The sequence below is a fragment of the Leguminivora glycinivorella genome, chromosome 10 (assembly GCF_023078275.1).
Source record: "Leguminivora glycinivorella isolate SPB_JAAS2020 chromosome 10, LegGlyc_1.1, whole genome shotgun sequence".
NCBI lineage: Eukaryota > Metazoa > Arthropoda > Insecta > Lepidoptera > Tortricidae > Leguminivora > Leguminivora glycinivorella.
The window spans coordinates 7,948,748-7,971,660 of record NC_062980.1 but is presented as its reverse complement, the minus strand read 5'-3'; the positions used below and the strand labels follow the sequence as shown (position 1 = coordinate 7,971,660).

The 22,913-nt window shown below is 38.3% G+C and overlaps 1 protein-coding gene and 1 long non-coding RNA gene across 3 annotated transcripts in view; one reads left to right on the top strand and one right to left on the bottom strand.

Moving 5' to 3' along the window:
- Positions 1–22,913, bottom strand: part of LOC125230097 (sarcolemmal membrane-associated protein) — a 54,943-nt gene that overhangs the window by 5,227 nt on the left and 26,803 nt on the right. Inside the window, exons 3-10 of one of the 2 annotated variants that reach the window (XM_048135115.1) lie at positions 11,473–11,613; positions 8,601–8,735; positions 3,183–3,401; positions 2,872–3,021; positions 1,382–1,483; positions 707–772; positions 451–537; positions 77–170 (exon numbers count right to left, since the gene is read on the bottom strand). In XM_048135115.1, the coding sequence (XP_047991072.1) occupies positions 77–170; positions 451–537; positions 707–772; positions 1,382–1,483; positions 2,872–3,021; positions 3,183–3,401; positions 8,601–8,735; positions 11,473–11,613 (994 nt within the window). Of the gene's footprint in view, positions 1–76; positions 171–450; positions 538–619; positions 773–1,381; positions 1,484–2,871; positions 3,022–3,182; positions 3,402–8,600; positions 8,736–11,472; positions 11,614–22,913 lie in introns of both variants that reach the window. The other variant, XM_048135114.1, reaches the window with a different exon arrangement.
- On the top strand, positions 14,008–16,244 carry LOC125230098. The gene is made up of 3 exons (XR_007177490.1): positions 14,008–14,344; positions 14,826–14,941; positions 15,624–16,244. It is a non-coding gene; the product is annotated as an uncharacterized LOC125230098 (long non-coding RNA).

Genomic DNA, 22,913 nt, shown 5'->3' with positions numbered 1-22,913 from the left:
TGAATATTTACGGCTGTTGTTGTCCTAAATACCAATAAATAAATAAATACATGTAAATGTTAAAATGGCACACTACCTTTGTTTTCTTCGTCGTAAATATTATTCTTCTTCAATATCAATTCGAATTCTTTCGCCGATTTCCCCTCTGCGGATACCGCTTTAATGCCGACCTGTAAACACAATTTTAAACCATCAATAAACAACACTTATTGTTACACCATTGTATGGTATTTCCATTAATATCGCGCAAGAACATTAATAAAAGATTACGAGTATTAAGCATAGGAAATCTTATTTCTGTCCAGGGCGTTTGACGATTGATCTCAGTGTTGCGGCAGCATCTTGTTATTAGTGTAGTGCGGCTTGGCCTCCGCTGGCTTGTTGCCAGCACATGTCAGAGCTAAACGTGTGTGACATGTGTGTGTGACTGTGTGTGACATAAGGGCCCACCTTGTTGAGCAGGTGTTGCGGGAGTAACATCTTGATGTAGTCGGGCAGCGCGCGCACGGCGTCCTCCAGGGTGCCGGTGCGCTTGGCCTCCGCTAGCTTGTTGCCAGCACATGTCAGAGCTAAACGTGTGTGACATGTGTGTGTGACTGTGTGTGACATAAGGGCCCACCTTGTTGAGCAGGTGTTGCGGGAGTAACATCTTGATGTAGTCGGGCAGCGCGCGCACGGCGTCCTCCAGGGTGCCGGTGCGCTTGGCCTCCGCTAGCTTGTTGCTGTCCGTGCTCAGCACCAGCATTTTGGCTTCGCCGTTTTGTACTGAATACTGAAATTAGAAAAAATACGTATTGACTGAAAATGTTAACCTTTATGTATTATACTTTATTGTCCAATAAGTACAAAACATGTACTTGTAGCGGACGTCCATCGACGAATTGGGGAGTTTTCAGATTCAGATTCTAAAGAATTTGAGCAGTGTGCAACTGTGCATTGCGGCGACTCGCATAAATATTTGCATGTTATTTAACGTGGACGCTGCGCGTACGATCTTCTTGGGCCCAAGGACCCAATGATCGATCAATATTAAAATTATTAGGTACTCCACCTATTTAAATAGATTTTCTTACATAAGATTTCTTAGTTAGGCGGCGAACTCGCATGCGATTTTAGTTATAGTGCGGAATTTTAAGGTCAGATAATGCACACCAACGAAATACTCAATACGGGTAAGTGTGTCATAAGGAGAAGTGTGTCATAAGGGGAAGTATGAACTCGCAAAAACACCTGTGACAATGAGTAAAATGGTCAAATGTCAATCGCCAGACACACATATCCGTATTGACCTTACTAGTACTGCAATGTGTTTTCGCACTGCGTAAATGTGGGCCGTAAGGTTTGATATTATAGTTAAGGCTTGAGCAACTGCAGTACTCACAGCGAGCGGCAGCTGGTTCCTGGCGGCGAGCTCGCGCTCCTCGGCGGCGGCGATGGCGAGGCGCGCCGCGCACATCTTGCGCTCGCACCGCGCTGCCAGCTTCTACAAATTGCAATTATTTTTTTTGTTAACAGATGTATACGAAATGTAAACGGTAAGGTCATGGACTTTCAATAGGGACTGAGCTCACACTTTTTTTGCCATACTAAATTGAAGTTTATCACCGGTGCCGAAGGGCGTTCTTATCAGACTAGTATAAGTGTGTCCACATGAGAGGGTCAAAGTTGGGGCTGGTGTCCCTCTCGCGCGTGTGACCAGTGTTAAAGAGATTACTATAGTAGTAGTATTTTTACCTGTATGATAACTAAGTTTATAAAATTCTTAAATTATTTTTGTATTATATCGAGGCAAGGATATTAATACCTTGTAACGAATTGGTAAGTCATTATTATGAAGACATAAAACCAAAGATTTGCGCAATTAAAAAAAACCTTTAATTCGGTATTAGTAGATTTGGTAGTAACTTTGAATATTGACTGGTGTCTCCAAATAATGACAGTGATGACGTCATTCAAATAATTTTGACAGTGGCAATAAGTGCGAGAGGGACACCAGCCCCAACTTTACCCTCTCATGTGGACACACTTTTTGGCCTAACAACTCAATCTAGCTTAATAACATATAAATCTATGGGTAAGGTACAGTCAACCAATCTGAATCCTAGGCCACTGTGAACCCTCTCACAGTAAAAGTCAGTCACTGTTAATACTGCTATAGCAAATAAAAGCACGGTGTCAATACGACAGGGTTCTAGAGTGGCCTAGGATTCTAATTGACTGTACGAATAATGCTACCGTTTAGCTACGCGGTTTTATTAGACCACCATTGATGTATACATATGCGACATTTCCCAGCAAATAGTAATACCACTTCGACAAATCTACACAAATGTCGAATGCAATCGTAAGTGTAATCAAACACACAAATTAGTGTAAAGAGATTTTATCAAGTCTACAAGGTTTTGATAAAATCAAGTTCGCGTGTTCATTGAACAAACACTAGTTTCGTTTACTGAAAGGTAAAACAATTTTTCCTTTTAACACCTGTTGCAAAGTAAGAAATAATTTAGGTCTAAAACAAGTAACGAATTTAGTGAGGATCCATATTATGGACATATTCGGTATCACGTTCAGATTAGGCTGTTCTAGTAACGTTGCGGTCTCCCATCCGCGCCACTCAAGATATCTATCTCCTCGAGTGTACGCACGGAGTACGAGTACGCACGAATTACAAGTACGCTCTTGCAACTCAGCCATGGCGTTCTTAGCAGCAAGCCGTAGCGCAGCGTTATTCTCAAGTAATGTTTCCTGCAGTTTCCTGTCCGCACCACTCTGGTGTCTCCTTCAGTACTAGCTGTTATTCCCTGTCTATTGGTATGAAGCATCTCTGTCGCTAGTTGACTCATAATAATGTTAGTGTGAAGTACGCACCTGCAGCTCGGCCGTAGCATTCTTGGCGGCAAGTCTCAGCGCTGCGTTGTGCTCTAGTAACGCGGCGGTCTCTCGTCCACGCCGCTCTAGTGTTTCTTCGAGTGCTAGTCGTTGCTCGTGAGCGGCTCGAAGGCTCTCTGTTGCCACCTCCTGTAATCACATAAGGGAGAGTTAATAACATGTTGTTACTTATGAATGACTATGTAATAACTCAATAAGAGCAATCTTTAAATTGCGAGCATGGTCTCGAGCGTGTGCCCCGCACGAGGGGGCTCGCGACCAGCTCCACGAGAGGTTAGTGAGCTAGTGACCTGGTAGTTCTTCTTGTCGTGCAGCAGCTGGGCCACGTGGGCGGCCTCGGGCTGCTTGCCGGCCGCGAGCATGGTCTCGAGTGTGTGGACGCGCATGAGCAGGCGCTGCTCGCCCACGAACAGCTCCCAGGAGGCGCGCGCCTCGGCCTGCGTGCGCTGGACGCACTCGCGGAGCGCTCGCAGACGGCCCTCGAGGGAGGCTTCACGCTGGATCGCTTCCTGAAATGTAACGACAGGTTACATTAAATACGTAGTTCAACCTTGCACGGCTCACGAACGTACTGAGTATTCGTAGAGTCATGCAGACATACACGAGTGTCATGGCCTAATGCTATCAAACATGGGTTTTATTAACAGTGATAATTTTGTACTTAATATACCTATGTTCCGTGCTTCCGCTGCGGTTCGTAAATTTCTTAATAAATTGGCAACGTTTCAACATTTTCAATGTCCCTAAATCGAAAACCATTTCGAGATATACGCCTGTAGATCACAAAAATATATTTTTTAATATTTTTTTTCCATATTTTTTGTAAAAAATGCTTAAAAATAGTATAATTTCGGAGTTGCCAATATAACCAAAAAAATCTTCCGGTTGGGATGTCACTTGAGTTTGACTGTGACACTTATCACCGCTCGTAGTATGGAGATTAGAGGTAAGGAGCGAAAGCTTTATAAGTATATAGACAGGTGGCGCTGCAATTGCAGGTACATAAGGGTTTGACACGTAATTTTTCGACTGTTCTATTTTGACAGATTTCCTTCCTTATACTTCTACATTCCATAGCTCGTAGTTATTCAAGAATATTATATACCATGGATATTGCGTGCTGAACATTACGTTGAAGCCAGAAAATTTGACCTTGAATTACGTCACGCCGGTCTTGCATCTCTTTCTTTAGGGTGTCCATGATTCATAGTGTCCATGAGTCCAGCATACATTAGGGATATCCCGCGGAATTTGACGTATTACGTTTATACGACTGATTAATTTTGTAACTTATTAAATTCAAATCCGATCAATTGTTTTATCACGAAAGTGAACATCCATCCTCACAAACTCAAAAAGTAAGGTACATTAGGGCAATTCCGAAAGTCGTCTAATTAGGAAAGTCGCATAGAAATCACCATTATTTCCGTCATATTTCGGAATTATCTGAACATTTCTGTCATTCGGAATTACTCTAATGCACCTTACTAATTTGTCAACCGCCAATAAGGTCCATTTCTATACCACTCTGCAGTTACTTTGCCTTACGCCACAAAATACGGTACAGTTTTTACCAGTGGTAAACTACTGGGATTTTTTTTTCAGAACCGTTCCAGAATAAGAGCGTGGTGAGTGTTGCAACACGAGGCTTAAAATATAACTTTTCTTTTACTGACACCTGTATTTATTAAAAAATGTTTCAGTCACTTTAAACTATCACAATAATATTTTGGTAGTAACTACTGGGAAAACTAATCCCTAAGCTATCAACCCCCGGTGTGGTAATTAACAATGTGGGGAAAATCCCAGTAGTTAGGACAGGTAAAAACTTGGTGGTAACTAGTGGGAATAGCCACAAAAATATAAGGGAAGTATTTGTCAATGGGGAAATAATGAAATACTAGGACGTTTTAAAACAGTATCTTTATTTTTAAGCGCCGCCCCAAATCTCAAGGAATGTGGTTCTCAATTCGTACGTATTTCAATTCTCTTCGCATGTATATATATATATATATATATATGTATCTCAATTTAATGTTTATGCCACGATATCTCCGTCGTTACTGGACCGATTTTTAAAATTTCTTTCTGTGTCATAATCTTCAGGCTTAAAGTGCAAATCTGCAAATTGTCGAACGCTCTGAAACATTTCCTTTTATCGGTACAATCGACAGCCAACGCTGCCTCCTTCCTTCATCTTTTGGAACACTGAAAAGTTTAATATTATTCATGTTAATTGTAAAGACATAAACAATAAAGTTGGTATTATTATACTGTGATATGAACTATGAACATAGAAACCGTACCAAGTTGATAGATTTAGCTCCATTCAATAAGAGTAAATACCATGCAAGAAAAAGATTGGTCACCCTAGTCGTAAAACCACACATAGCATTATTTTTCTTTAAAGGTCATATTTATCGTTCTAAACCTATTCGTGGGAATTTTGATATAATTTGAGACAATGAAACCAATATAATGATAAGAACTAACCAAGATTACAAGCAAAATAGAAGAAAATTTATTGCCAGCGAGGTTTATGAACATTTTGGTAAAATAAGTACTTACTTGTGAAATTTTACGTCGGATTTCGGTTTCCATTTACTTCCACAATGGTTCACTATGCAATACATAGCGCAGAACTTAAGTAAATCGTCGAAAAACGTTTATTTCGCAAAATAAATATCTGAATCGGTGAATGACTTTTGACAATTCTGACATATCGGGCATATTTTTTTATTATTAGTGTTCCCATAGTACGCAGGAGGTAAATACCGGAGAAATAAGGTTTTTGATTGAGTTTTTTTTCGTATAATACAAAGAAAAGTAAGTCAATTTGATTGAAGAATGTTTTATACGTTTTTTTTAGTAACTAATCTGGCAATACATCACAGTGTCGGAAAGAGATAGAACATAGGAGTAAAGGTGAATGAACCTGGCTTCAACTCATTGGTCGGCACGCAAAATCCATGGTATATAATATTCTTGTAGTTATTCAATATTTGTTGACAGTGACACTTGACAGTCAGATATCTCGGACTGTTTAAGCTGACTGTTAAAACTTTCTTTTTAGGAATGATTTTGTCGTTTTCTTAGGTGTATGAAACAACACATGGCATCATTAAGTTGAGTCTTGACGTTTGTAACTTACGCTCTTTCTGCTCGAAGTAGTATTATAAAGGGATTTAAGCGCTAAAATAGCAGTTTTTTTGAAAAATAAAAAATACGTGTATCTTTTATTATTGATTTGTTTCAGACCAAACAATAAAAAGTAGTAAACTATATAGTAGTGTGACTACTTGAAAAAAGAACAAATCAAAAAATTTTCAATAAAAATAATTTGATTTGTTCCCTAGTTGTAATAAAAAGTAGTACTCAAAAATATGAAATGTTGTCAATTCTTAATAAATATTGTAACTATTTTGAAATAAAATCGAATACTACAGCTCATAAACGATTAATTCAAGACGAAACAAGAATTTACGGAATTGTGTTTGAGCACATAAATATGATAACTGTGACCTGTGACTTCGATCTATAAGCACTATTTTGAATTGTTTACTAATGAAATAATTAACTTAGACAGCATATAGACGACAAATACAAACCAAAAGCTAACCAAAGGCCGTATTCTCAAGCGGTCTACGTAATTTACATATTTTATTGTGATTTACACCCATTCTGTCACGCGAACTTTAATTTAGGTGATTCAGTCTACTTCAATATTATTATACCTACATGCGAAAATGTACGCGTTCTGTTGGCCTTGTTTCACAAAATAATAAAAATAAAGCAAATATTAAAAAAAAATATTGTAGTGCATTGTATATGTACAAATACCTATATATCAAACTAGTAATTTTCATAGGTAGTTTATAAAAATGACCATGTCATGATTTACTTTACACCCATTCAGCTAAAGACTGCGCGCTTTATCGAGTCAGAGCGACTTGATCGCATCTTTAGTTGCAAAATACTCAATGATATAATATTCCATAAAAAAGTAACGGAAAACAGGAAAAGATCAAGGTATTGTACAATATCTTTGACTATTCATTTGATTGTGCCTGGTTTTAGACTAGAACGAGTATTACCAGTTCCGATAGACCGGCGTGGCGAGCTAAGTCAAACAAAGTATATCGTGTCATTTACGAAGACTCGTGCTTTGGTCCGTAATTCCATACGATTAAAGGTTAGATTTGACAAGTCTGCGAGTCCTCGTGAATGGCACGAGCTATATAGACGATTTGTTGTAAATGCAAAACTCGAACAAAATGTTCACTTGGCACTTCGTAAACGCGATAACATTTTTTTTTTGTTTTTGCAACCGTCCTAGAAGACTACAAAAATTACAATTTACAGACTTTACTTGTGTAAATGGAGCTGTCTGATTGAAATAATTTCCAGGTCTTTATGAGAACGAGAAAGAATATTAACGATTTGCCTTAAGTCGAAACATACGCGACCCATTTTAGGAACTTGGATCTTTGTAACCCTGGAAACTCATACCAAAGAGGATCGAGTATTATAGAGAGTTACTGTCAAAGTAAAATGTGTAATCACAGTGCATAGACTGCCATCTCTCGACACAAGCTTAAAACTTTTGAACCTCAGTTTTGACAATTTAGCCCATATTCTTAGCTTGTAAACCACATGTGTTAAAATGTCAATTATTAATATTAGCGCCAGCTAGCCGAGCGTCCCCCGAAGGTGTATCGCCATCTAGGTCACCGTACCTTTTCTGTATGGTTTTCAGGTACGTTTTTTTCTTAGACTTTATCTGTCTTTACGGAGTTACATATGTCTTTGCTCATACTAAATAACAATATCGATGCAAGGGAAGCCGCTATTCCGAATTCGGTAAACAAACGAGTCCTGTCCTTGAAGATGTAACATGATGTAATTAAGTGTAAGCCACAACTGCCATATTACACCACGCAAAAACGTGTAAGAAACTTTATACTTGTGGGTTTCTATCAGAATAGGTATGCTTCAAGCTCGAGTACTTTTCCATCTGAAATGCCCACAATATTTCGGATAAAAAGGACCATGTTGCACATGATGCATAAGGACGCTTCTGTGAGTAAGTAAAGACATATGATCGACGTAAACAGCACCAAATCTCAGGCCTATTTGTTGAAAATTATCAACGCCGTTAATAAGGAATTCATAACAATAAACTCGGTGCCGTAACGGTTGACATATCAGTAGATATTGTTTATTGTTTTCTGGTAAACAATTGCGTGTCTATTCGTAGATTCGTACTTATACAGTTCATATCGTATCACATCCGGTTTTAACACATTTTTTTGTTTTAATGGTACTCACGAATAAAGTTTAGTTTTAGCTCCCGACATTAGAGCATGGCGTTTTCTCGTAGTATTAGAGAAAACAACTAGGAGATAACCTTTATTCTCAAATAACTAGTTTTTAACATGAACCTTGCCGGAGTTTGCCATTGGGATGTAATGCGTGCGTCAGTTGACATCTTTGGAGGTCAAAGGATAGCAGTTGTACGCGCGTCGGTTGATGTCTCTGGCGGTCACAAGGTTAAAATATGAATGAAGTCGTTCAGCTGGTACAGCTCCTTGAGTTGAAGCGGCGTTGTCAAGGAGGGCTTGAAGGATAGCTTCGCCTCTTTGTAATCGCGATGGAACAGCTTGGAGTAGCGCGGCCACAGGGAAACCATAGGAGTAAACACTATGTACCTGCACGAAGTTGTTCAGCTGGTACAGTTCCTTGAGGTGCAGCGGTGTAGTCATGGTGGGGTTGAAGGACAGCTTCGCCTCTTTGCCATCGGGGTGGAACAGCTTGAGTAACGCGACCACGGGCGGGAACGTGTTCTGTGGAACAAAATGTGTTTAAAGAAAGCTTGATTTGTACAGAGGGATTATTAAAATCAGTATATGCAGTGTCTCTCAAGCTTCATTATATGTTTGCCCGAACTATTATAAGGCGTATAGCTAAGTCGGTACTTTTTTTTTGCTTTAGTGCAATCAGTGTGATGCAAGTAATTCATGGACACTCGAAACACCAGAAGTGTTGGAGATGCGTTGCCGGCCTTTAAGATGGGTGTAAGCTCTTTTCTTGAAGGTTTGAAGGTCTTATCGGTCCGGAAATACCACTGGCGACAATTCATTCCACAGTTTATTTTTTTATCCATTTATCTAATCATTTTCTTTTTACCTTGCATTATCTACCGGAGTAGATAGTAGTATGCAAATTTTTCAATACATCCATTTATAGGGACGTTTTCACGAACGAACGAACGATCTGACTACGAATGTTCAATAATTACGATATAGCAAGTAATTAAAATTTTACAAATAATGGTATTACGTGTTGTATTCAGTCGTAAAATATGCTTCATGGGCAGCCTGCATACAAAGTTTCAAACTTTACATTGACAAACTACACCAAGAAATATCGTTCAGATATTAAACATAAACGCAAGAGGATGATAAATGTAACCGCGAATACGCAACGCATGCTAAATAAAGGCACCTTGCCTTAGTTAGCCTACAATGTAAATGTAGGCCCTAGTACTAACTAGCTTGTTTACAGTGTACTAAATGAGAGAAAGGCGTTAAATGGAATCCTAGTGCATAATCATTGCCTCAGCTGGGTCGTTATGTTACTAACCGCTATGTCACTTGTCACGCGATACGCCATCACATTACTCGCATCGCATTGCATTGCAACATTTGCAACTAATTCGAAAGATGCGGGTATTAGGAAGCGGGTTCGGTGCCTGCGGACACCGAGCAGGCAAACATACATTTCATCGAATCCGATTTGCAAACTACTAGTCACCTAGATGGCATAGAATCCTTGCATACATTTTAAAATCTGTTCGATACAGGGCAGCAAAACGCGGCGTAACTTAAGTCCCACTTTTATATTTTACTCGTGTAATGTGGAGGAATAACTGGTAAATATTCACAAACAGTGTGTCAGACATAACTCAATGGACAATTACATAGTTATCAAAAAGTTTTTTGTTCTAAAGTACTGAGAGTTTGACTATCTAGTCTCTCGCGTGATAAGTATCTACTTATCACGCGATTGTAGGGTAGCGGAAAAGTTCTAAAACTTCTTTATTTCTTATTAGCAATTAACCCCAATATAGAGCGTAGAATTTATTGAAATTATGACTTAAATGTCATTCCTATACCATTTGGTTCCTACTTGAGTTCTTAACGATACACGTGGAGCTCTACAGAAGAATGTTTCTGCATAAAATCTGACTGATAAGGAAAGAAGCTACTTCCTTATTAGCGGCTCCGAGAGCCAGTGTGATACTTCCATTTATATGACAAAAACAAAGATCTGTTACGAATGTGTTCTGTTGGCTGTTTCCGTGGGAAACAAAGCGCGTAGTTGTAGTGACAACCGTTCGATGTAGCTCTAATTGTTCGTGTAAATAGATAGGTAACTACTAACTAGCATTAATACAGATAGTCAGAACAAGTTTATGAAGTCTGAACAACACTTGATGAAGTCTCAGGGTTGACTTCATTGAAATGAATCCCCTCTAAAAGACTAAAATTGGTATTGCAGTACCAAACTAACACACAAGAACTTACTAAAGTATAAATAACTAACGCATGGCTAAATTAATTCCATCAATAACCAGCCAGAGCGTGTCTGAAGAAATTACCAGTCTATATAATTTATGAAGTCTCTCGCATTAGCGATAAAAAATGTATATACATGGTAGCGGAAATGTCGTTGAATTATGTGCCGCACGTTATCGAACTCCTATACTATCAGAACGTAGGAAACCGGCGAATCAGTTATTAATACGGCCTAATTTTGAACAGAGTTATTTTAGAGGAATAAAAAATACCTAAATGTAGGTAACCTAAACATAAAACCGTCAAGTGGTAATTAGCGATAAGTATAACACTGACATTCGACATGGTCATATTAGTCATTATCATTATATACCACTGACTTCCGTAGTTTTAGCAAAAGTTACTTCGTGAAAATCAGTCAATTGACACTTTACAGAATATGCATGTACATGTACAGTCAGCTGCAGAGAAAAGTAGACCCCTCTGCATACAAATTTGTATACAAGGGGGTCTACATTTCTCTGCAGCTGACTGTACATTATACAGAATATGAATACATTAAACAAGCATAGTAAATAAATCATGATATTTGTACACGAGGTATTTGAAGACTTCTTAAACACAACAAACACAAGACTAATTCACGAGTCCTCTGCTTGTGTTGTGACCCATTCCCGAGATGCTCTTTTACACCTTCACCCTCTTTAAGTTAAACCCCGTATCTGATATCGAATTAAGTGAAGCTGAAGAACTGTTGATTCTGACTTCAGCTGTCTTTACATTGAATGCGAATCCCCGCGCGCTGCTTCGGTGTGCAAGCGGGACATACCTACTGGTCCTACTGTACCTACACTATACACAAGTAGTGTACCTATAGTCGACACCAGAGCCTACCGCGAAAACAACGAGAAACTTTTTATTTAATGCTTGATTTTCAACGAACGATAGTTCAATTCTCATTTTTCTTGGTTGACCTCCAGTTGAAGTAAGTACCATATATTACCTTTTCCGAATTGGTAGCATTCTCAACGACGGGAATGCCAAATTGGACCACGTCCCCGGAGAACACCTCGTGCGGCTCCTGCTCCTTGGATATCGAGCACCGGTTGTTGTTGATGAACGTGCCGTTGCTGCTTTGGTTGTCCTGTCAACAAACAGATGCTAGTCAGAAATGTAAACAATGGATGGCCAGTTTTGTGTCGCGAGGTTTAGATTATGACGTAAGACAAGACGTAGTAGTCAGATCAGGCCTACGTCACTCGCTCGCGGTCGCGCGTTAAGTACCTACAGTCCTACACGCTAGCCGTTCATTCGAATGAACAAGTGGCCGAGGGGCGCCACGGGCCCGCCTGTGTAGTCGTGTGGCACGTACCTACTATTCTTCTGAGTTTTACGTAGTAACTTATTAGTATTAGTTAAATAAAGCGTATGTATTTGTCTTTTTGCGGGCAAGTGAGGGATCTGTTACATTAGTAACTTATTAATAATCTGTGACAAGATGCTAAAGGCAACATAGGTAACTAGAAAGCCTCAATTATTACAACTTGCAATCGTTCTTGAAGCATAATAGTACATTACGATGAAAGTGCGTAAAAAAGGAAGTTCGTAACTCGTGTCGATTTAAAACACTCCCTTCTGTCGTGTTTTAATTTATCGCCACTCGTCATATCAGTGGCTCGGCTACTAACTCGTCTAATTAATACTCGTACAGATAGGTCAGATATTGTCGTACAAGTTGCGAGAAGTTTCCAAAAAAGCTTTTTTTTTTCAAACGTTCCTGGAAATTTCACTATAATTGAAACTTTCATTGGACCAACAAGTTACAGATGCTGATAACGATATATGTGACTGATAATTTCCAGCAAAAACTTTGCAAGTCATCTGATCGGATAGTGTTGACAAAACAAACAAGCGGTCACACAAAAGACATTCCGTGCCCGGCGGCTCGATGCCAGATAGCTGAAATTATAGAATGCAATGCAACAATGCTCGTGTCTAATGTCGACCTCCAAATTACGGGCACACAATGGCGCCTTGTGTTGTAGGCTACATTTTGATCGGCAGTTTATGATTTAGTCGTTGTTTGGGTTTTCATAATTGATAATTAAATTACGAATATATGGAATCCTAAAATTAGGCTGTATAACTTCCATCCTTAATAATCCTTATTACGCCAAGCTTCTCCACAATAATTCCGTGAAACCTTATTTTCTGATACTATGTAAGCTATGGGCCAACATAGTAATCCCAGCATACCACATATTTTACGGAAACTTGGAACAGTCTTTAAATCACAGTATAATAAAGAGTACTATCGTACAGTATGGCTATTGGCCACTCCCGCTCCCGCTGAAAGCGAAGCCCACCCCCTCTCGGTTACCTCACAGTTACCGCCTGTCAAAAACGCGAACAGTCAGCCTGTCATATTTCACTCATACAAGCATGGTACGCGTTCACCTACACGAGCTTAGACTGTGTGCTAGGAACGCGTCTCTTTCATATATACAAAAAAAAATCTTTCTTTATTTCATATATTTGATCGCCAGTGTCCGAGTTGTGCTTTAAAACTTATCAGCGCAAACGGCTTAGGTGGTCCTTTATAATACCTATTGCAGTGCGTAAAGGAACAGCAGTAATGAAACCTACGTAGTAGTAGTAGGCAACAATTATGCTTTAATAGTAGGTTCTGCTAAGTAATTACTAATTACACAGACGTTTCGTAAACAGGGTTAAGTCTACTTTTCAAGTTATCGCTTCATTCGTAAGAACTCTAAACTCCACAAAGCCGAAACTGGCCATCGCCTAGAAACTGAAGCATAACCTATTAAAATGAAGTCTTGCTCCGTTCGATCATGACCTACTTTTGTACGAAAGTCGCTCTATAAAGAGTGTTGTTCGTATCCGTCACTTCCTTTATAAGTTTTATTATCAGACTTCGGTCAAAAAATGTATGTACGTACAGTTAGCTGCAGAGAGAAGTGACCCCCCTCGAAAATATATTTCTACAGGGGGGTTTTATATTTCTCCAGGCTTAGCACAACTTGCGTTCAATCTTCATACTTGAAGTCGCGTTTGATGTATGGACTCGCGGGCGAGAGCACAAGTTGTGATAGACCGCCTGGAACTGACTGTATATTATAGTGTACATTAACTATTCGCCCTGTTAGATTTCAATGCGCCTTATTTTGTGGTATCTTGGTGGATCTGTTCACTTCATTTCGCTCTTTTATTCTTCATTTAGCCTACAATCGTCAGCTGTTTGTCTTTATTAATGGCATCGAGTCATCATAACGAAATCAAAAGTAGAACCTTGAACGGTTTGAACCACTTCCTTTTTTGGAGGTCGGTTAATAGGTTGAATATACTTCTATTCGGATTCGAACGGAGATATTTTAAATGTTAGAGACTAACGGCCTTATTCATAAAAAGTTACAACCTACTTAAAACGTTGTTGATGTGCCGATGTCAAAAAACCTTATTCATAAACGCACATTAGCGCTAAACAGTACATCATCTGTTGTGTAAATCTTCGAAATTTTAAAATGAGCCCGACCCCAGTTTAACGGGATTTTAGCGCTATAATACAAGATGGCCGCCTCACATCAGCTGGCTTTTGACAGCAACTCATGAACCCTCTGAGACGAGTGTTTGTTGCCTGTTCTTACATTTTCTCAGAAAAATGTATTATGATTTATGTGTAATTAAATTGACAAGCTAAAATTATTATGAAGTGGCGCAAAACCAAAATAATATGTGTTGTGTGAAATGCGAGCTACTTATATACCTAAACTGAAGGAGGTAACAGACTTTTGATCGTGTCGAAGAAAAAGTGCATTATATAGGGAACGAGTTCAGAGGCGAGGTGGCAGAAATAGGTATGTAAACCCTTTAGTTTTCATTACTTATCTACTTGCCGACGTCTCTTATCAGGCGTGCCAGTCCTTTCCATATGTACTTCAAACTTCAAATCGTACTAGATATAGGAAAGGACTCGCGCGTGAGAACGCACGGTTGTGCTAGACCACTTAAATTTAAGTTATTTCTACAACAAACAGGTTAAATATAAGATACCTTAGCTTAGTAAGGTTATATCAAAAGCATAATAATATGGTCTCCACCTGGAGATGAATAACAATCCTATTGTATTTGCATTACAGTCACCCTCATGTTATTACCTGTAGATATATTGCAATGTTTGTTTGATTACCATGCTGCAAAATTATAATGTTGAAATATATAATATGTCATGTTTTGCAGCCTGATGTTAATTAAAAATAACAATTTACTTTCAATATAGGGACAAATCAAATTATTTTATTATAATTATATTTTTATCAGTTTATAATTTACTTTCAGGTAAAAATGTTGTCTGGCAGTAATGAAACTTTTAATGAAGCGATGCAACCTATGCTGGCATGTTACTGGAAAAGTTGTGTCCAATTTGGCCATCAAGTGAAAAAAAGTCATCACAGGTAAAATGTTTGTATTACTTACCTAGGTACCAATTTTTTCCCATATCTCATCGCCAGAGGTTAGCTATTTTCCTACTAATTTATCATATTAGTATGAAAGTAGCTCACCCCGCCGACCATCACAAATAACATAACAACATAGGTAAGTACAATTGTATTTTTTACTGCCACTCAACTGTCCTTTATATTACTCCGGTAATCATTTTATTCTACAATATAATATGCAAAGGAACCTAGCACAAAAATGTATGGTTTAGGTACATTTTACACTCATGGATGTACCTATTTGTATATAATTTTATATTTTACCTGAGCTTCCTTTAGTATTAATTTTCATTTAGCCCGTCCCTGTCACATTTGACTTGCTGCCATGCATCGGGCAAGGACAAAATGGAATGGAATGTAAGTAAAAATAGAATTGCTATGTCCTATTAAATTTGCAATAATAGATAAATGATTACTGCCTACTCACTTCACTAACCAACTGGAGTGAGTTCAAATGACATTTTTACATAAATTTTTCATATAAAAAATGTATGTAATGTAATGTACATTTCAACTGGGCAAATAAAACAAATCATAATGTTTATTTAGGAAAATTAAACTAGACTTTCCTCTTATTAAAAATATTTATTTACATTTGCTCAAAATCATGGTAGTTTATAGTTTTCATTTGTTACAGTTTGCTGCCTCCCTCTGCTGGCTCGGCCCCAAGCTGAAGATGGAATTGTCAGAATCTGAAAAAGACACATCAGACATAAATAAAATATTTTTAATGAACATGTTTTTCTTTCATTTCTTGCTATTTATGTGATAGTCCTAATTTTAATTATAGATTGTACTAGTAAGTAAATTTATTTAAGAAGAAACACAAGTTTTACATATTACACGGGCAATGTCCGGTGGACAAGTGCCCAAACTAGGCTAGGAGTGTTTACTCCACAGTACAGAAGACAATCTTATTAACTCTCTTTATATAGCATGATTTATAATAACATAGATAACCTAAAAATTACATTTTAGTTTTGTTCATGAGTAAACTACATCAAGACACGTATGTACCTACTAGCTTTTGCCCGCGGCTTCGCTTAGAAAGTGGAAAAAAGTTGCCTATGTCACTCTCCATCCCTTCACCTATCTCCACTTAAAAAATCACGTCAATTTGTCTCCGTTTTGCCGTGAAAGACGGACAAACAACACTTTCCCATTTATAATATTAGTAAGAACAAAATAACCACAAGCAGGTTTGATTTATTACTATTAGAGTAGGTCTAGGTATCGTTATCGTTCAACTCAAGTTCATACAAACATGACTGACAAGGGGTATCGTTATCGTTCAACTCAAGTTCATACAAACATGACTGACAAGGGACACTACTCGCACCATTACAACAGTGTATATTAAGAAATAAATATACAAGTGTAAGCTTACCTGGTTTGTCTTCATGGATCATAGATGAGGATTATATTATTGTCAATGTTGGAAAGTTAAGAAAGGCTCACAACGCGCGGATTGTATCAATTGTATGGTGGTCGCCGGTCGCCGGTCGCCGAGGTTAAAATAAAATCGCCCGTCACACGATCTTTATTTATGAATGTGCCACAGACGCTATTCCTATTCAAATATTAATACGAATTCAGATCACAGGTTAAATAAAACAATAAAACCATCCATCTAGTTTCTAAATTTACGATTTCCCTTCTAGAGCGGCTGTCAAATGGCTGTCAAACTTTTTTTTAATGTAGTGTTCAGCCACGTTTTTGTCTATGATTTGTCAATAATGCCAACATAATAAGCCTAAACAGTTCATCAAGTGCAAATTAGTTAAACCACCGCTAAAATGGGTTTATGAATACAACCTCATAACAACCGTGCAATAAGCCTAAACAGTTGTTTAACTAAAACGTACATCATCAACGATTTAAGGATTTTTTATGAATAAGGCCGTAATAAGTTACCTAATTTTGTGTTAAGGTTTAAGGTTGAAATGGGTGAGAAGAAAAAGTTAATAAGAAAAAAATATGTTTTTGTATTATTTAAAAAAAACAGCGCTTGAATAACAGAGTACACAATAATATCAATAACTGTATGAAATGTATAATCTCATTAGTCATTAATCACATTAACATTAGTCATGTTTGTTATAGTGCAGTGCACTTACACCATTCTTTCTCATCAATGTTATAAAAGACAGAAACCGTAACAAATAAAAATGCCAATGTATTTATCAGACTCTTTTGTCCATCAATAAAACACCTAAATCACAATTGAGCAAAGATCATAGCCATTATTCTATACAAATCGAGGTTTATTCCGAATAATGTCTATAAAGCCCAGCGATGCAAGACCGTGTCATAATCATAATCGCCAAGTTAATCTGCACGACATCGCGATTACATCGCCGCGATCACTCATCCCACATGAAGTGAAGCGTTGTAATAGAGCCTTGAACGGGTTAACTCTCACTGATTTCCGCCTACGGCCTCTGCTTGTGTTGTTGATACCTACTCAGCGAATCGTCTATGGATATCCGGAATAAGGGCCCTTTTTACATAGTGGTATTACTGACCACGATATGATCATTGTGGGAATAAATACATCCCGTACAAAAGCAAAGCTAAAAAATAGCTTCATTAACAAAATCGATTATAACGCATTATCTGAAGAATTAAAGGCAATCGATTGGAGCAGTGTTTCTAGCTTTAACACAGTGAATGAAGCTGCTAAAACATTTAGTGATTTATTCTCGGCTGCTCAGCAAAAACATACTTCCCTCTCCCAAGTCACTAGATCTAAGCTTACATTAAAACCTTGGATGACTCCCGGTCTCATTCGATGTTCCAAACATAAAGATAAACTCCATGCCCAAAGCCGGAAATATCCCAATGATGAAAACCTAAGATCGACCTATTCTCGCTACAGAAATTTTTATATTAATCTACTACGAAAGCTAAAACAGGAATATGAATCAAAAGAGCTACAAAAGAATAAAAACGACCCGCGTAAATTATGGAAAACTATAAAAACTATAACATACAATAAGAAAAACCCACAAAACCCTGTAGAACTCACTAAAATTAAAAACTCGATCACTGACTCTTTGAACCATTGTAATGAGTATTTTTCAAAGGTCGGTCAAACTCTGGCAAATAGTATTCTTACAACTGTGAATAAAACGCAAGACGAGCTGGCACGTACTACTACTGTATGTAAGTCTCCGTCTCTATCACTATTTTTATCCCCTACCGATGAGGCTGAGGTAGAATCTATAATAATTAATCTGAGATCGGATAGTGCACCGGGACTCGATGGTATCACAAATCGCCTTCTGAAGTCAGTAAAAGATTCAGTCTTGCCCCCACTCACTCATATATACAATCTGAGCTTGGCCACGGGAATCTTTCCAGAAGATTGGAAGGTCGCGACAGTTATTCCGATACACAAGACAGGAGACAAATCTTCCACGGGTAACTACCGACCAATCTCTTTGCTTGGAGTCTTTTCTAAGATTTTGGAGAAGATAGTCAGCAAACGTTTAACTCGGTTTATAGAAACAAATAATTTGATCTCTGTCAATTTGGCTTCCGAGAAAAGAAATCCACTGGGGATGCTGTTGATTTAATAACTAACTTGGTCTCAAATTACTTAGATAATAATATGGCATGTGTTGGTGTGTTTCTGGACCTGGCCAAGGCCTTTGACACTGTGTCTATTCCAATTCTTCTCAGGAAACTAGAACTGGTGGGAGTCAGAGGAATTGCGTTGAATTGGTTTAGCAGTTACTTGTCAAACCGGACTCAGTGTGTGAAGGTCGGCCGTGATCTCAGTGACCGGGCAACTGTGGATTATGGTGTCCCCCAGGGAAGTATATTGGGGCCAACATTATTCATTATATACATTAATGACATCAAAAATGCCACTACACTCAATGCTGATATCATATGCTATGCAGATGATACAGCCATTATATTCCACGACAACTCCTGGGTCAATGTCGCAAAATTAGCAGAAAATGGTTTAAGAGCGGTGACTAAATGGCTCAACTTAAACTTACTAACCCTGAATGTCACCAAAACAAACTTTATCTGCTTTCACAAAACGAAAGCGTCAGCGCCGTTCGGATTTTCAAATATTCCCCTGCACAGTTGCGATCTAAGTGAGCAATCGACATGTACTTGTATATGTCCGAAAATTTATAGAGCTAACTCCGTGAAATACCTGGGCGTAGTGTTAGACGAAAAACTAAATTTTATAGAACACTTACTAGTTACCGCCAATCGGGTTCGCAAACTAATATACGTATTTAAGTTATTACGTACTTCTGCGGACAAGCGCTTACTAAGAATGGTTTATATATCCATCTGCCAATCTGTTATATCCTATTGCATTTCTTCATGGGGCGGAGCAGCAAAGACATATGTCCTCCCGCTAGAGAGAGCGCAAAGGGCAGTATTAAAAGTCATTCTTAGGGAACGCTCCCGATACCCTACAGCTCTGGTTTACGAGAGCATGGATGTCCTAAGCGTACGTGGACTATTTGTTCTTCAGGCGGTATCGAAGCAGCACTCGATGATTTTAAAATCATCTGAATATGCAGGCTATCTAGAGAAACGTATATTTAAAATTCCAGTGCCTTCAACACAGTCGGTTTTTGCGCATAGGTTTAGCCCGTTTCTCCACCCCTTCATATATAACAAAATATGCAAACTATTACCTCTGCAAGAATACTCTGGCAGAGGAGTACGAAACAAAATTGAAAAATGGCTCAAAACTCTTAATTATGAAAATATCGAGAACTTACTGAGAGTTATTAAATAACACACACACACACACACACACACACATACACACGTACACACACACACGCACGCACACACACACACACACACACACACACACACACACACACACACACACACACATTCACACTTAATCAAGCAGCTCACATACTACTACTGATTTTTTATTCATTTTTTAGCATTCAGTTATATGTATACTTCATCAAAGCTTAATATCGTTGTAATGCATGCTTTATTTTTTAATGATCCTACATTTTTAAATTTCGAGCATTCTTTATGATTTGGTTACCTGCGTGACAGGCAATGCCTAGTGTAGGAACCAAAGCTAACTGATTGTGATGTACACTTATGTTTAAATAAATAAAAAAATAAAAAAAAATAGTACGAAAATCCTGAAGATTGCCGTATCTGATCTGATGGTTTAGTAAATTGTATGTAAACTCAACTAAATTGCATACGAGTTCGCGCACCGTCTAAATCAGCCCTTATTGGTCATTGGTAGCGCGAGGATTTTAAAAGGGGGCAATTAGAACATTATTAAACGATTTCAATATAATATTACTTACAGTAGACAGTTCACAAAACATCTCCACCCCTAGTGTATTGGTATTTTCATAGCATGGAGTCAAAAAAGTTGAATCGTAATAAATATGATTGAATGAAGAATCAATTTGTAAAGTTCGCACCCCTACCTAAGCCGGCCTTCAGGTTATACGAGGTCACACATGCACAACGAATACCTAATAGTATTATGTTCAATACCTAACTTAAACCCCTACTAAAAGACGCAAAGCGCACGGTTCATATTATAAGGCACGGAAAGAAGAGTTTACATAATAATTGGTCCCTTGAGGCGATGGGCATTTCCACCAATACGAATAACAAGCGTGAGCGTGCCGCCGTTGTCTCTATGCTAATAAAATTTACTTACAAAACTGTATCCCCGGATTTAATGCTATGCCGGCTAGCGTTCCGAGTTAGCCTTCAGAGATGTTTTAACTGTTTTGGACTTACTGTTTTTATAATTAAGAACCGTTTTAAATCAAGATCGCGTTATGAAATAAAACTATGGAAACGGATTAAATCGCGTATAATGAATTTAAAATACATCCCGACGTTTCGAACACTTTACAGCGTTCGTGGTCAACGGGTGACTGAGGAAAAATTAAAATGTGCAAAAGCTACCCACTTACAAGAAATATTAACGAACCATGACCACAAATAATATAGATTTCTAAGGCAGGTTCACACACTATTAATAAAGCCAGTTATACAATATTCAAAAAATTTTACCATTACTCTGTTAAAAAAAAAAAAAAAATTAACCAATTAATCTACACAAAATTGACAAAGAAACAAACTGCAAATGTCCAACACCATACAACACAAATGCCTCACAGCCTTCGTCGTGCTTGTTCCATTATCAGATGTACTACTGGATCCCAAGCCGGTGGTAAAGTAAAGCCATCCTCTCTATTAAAGTTTGGATATTTCTTGATCTCAATGGCCTCTCGCAACATTCTGGGTATATATCGCTTCTCCTTAGCGAGAACCAGAGGCTTGTCAAACTTTATAGCATGATTGACTTTATCCATGACATGTTCAGAGACTGCAGACCTTTGCCGACGGTGCTTGACATCCGCTATGTGTTCCTTCACCCGTGTGGAGATGCTTCGTTTCGTCTGTCCCACATATGACAGCCCGCACTCACAGTCTAGCCTGTACACTCCCGTGTGTCCACACGGGTGAAGGAACACATAGCGGATGTCAAGCACCGTCGGCAAAGGTCTGCAGTCTCTGAACATGTCATGGATAAAGTCAATCATGCTATAAAGTTTGACAAGCCTCTGGTTCTCGCTAAGGAGAAGCGATATATACCCAGAATGTTGCGAGAGGCCATTGAGATCAAGAAATATCCAAACTTTAATAGAGAGGATGGCTTTATTTTACCACCGGCTTGGGATCCAGTAGTACATCTGATAATGGAACAAGCACGACGAAGGCTGTGAGGCATTTGTGTTGTATGGTGTTGGACATTTGCAGTTTGTTTCTTTGTCAATTTTGTGTAGATTAATTGGTTTTTTTTTTTTTTTAACAGAGTAATGGTAAAATTTTTTGAATATTGTATAACTGGCTTTATTAATAGTGTGTGAACCTGCCTTAGAAATCTATATTATTTGTGGTCATGGTTCGTTAATATTTCTTGTAAGTGGGTAGCTTTTGCACATTTTAATTTTTCCTCAGTCACCCGTTGACCACGAACGCTGTAAAGTGTTCGAAACGTCGGGATGTATTTTAAATTCATTATACGCGATTTAATCCGTTTCCATAGTTTTATTTCATGAGTAACTATCGCGGTAACCGAAGACAATATCAAGATCGCGTTAATTTTGTACATTAACGGTCCTGGGTTCGAATCCCGGTAAGGGCATTTATTTGTGTGATGAGCACAGATATTTGTTCCTGAGTCATGGATGTTTTCTATGTACATATATAAGTACGTATTTTATATATTTAAGTATGTATATCGTCGCCTAGCACCCACAGTACAAGCTTTGCTTATTTTGGGGCTAAGTTGATCTGTGTAAGGTGTCCCCAATATTTTTTATTTTATTTTTTTATTAACAGTACATGAATAAAACTTATGACATACAGGTCATATACCAATAAGCCAGATTGTCTACACTGATATATGTCTGGGACTAAACAGAATCAGGTTTAGATTAGGGCTCGCGGTCGTGACCGTGTATCGTGAACACGTGGCCGTACGTCCGTTGCCGTGATACACGGCAACGGATTTCTGGTTCGTTCGTCACGTGAAATTAGTTCACGTGAAATTAGGGTACGTGAATCCGTGTAGGCGTGACACGAATTCACGTGACACGTCCGATCAGTTCGCCAGCGGCGCGGCGTTGAGTGAAGATACTATCGGATGCAGTCTCTGAGAGATATGAATAAAAATGTATCGTGAGTTTTCTTATGCGTAGCTCTTAATTATTTTTCAATTAAATTTTATTTTTAATAGTATGGTTTTTCAAATATTAATATTCAAATATAACCAAACTATAAAATATCCGGGGTTTTCGATGGGCTTATTTTAAAAGTGGTTATTAAACTTATTAAAACCCCAACGACATCGGTAGGTTACCTTTTATAAGGGTAACTGCTTGAT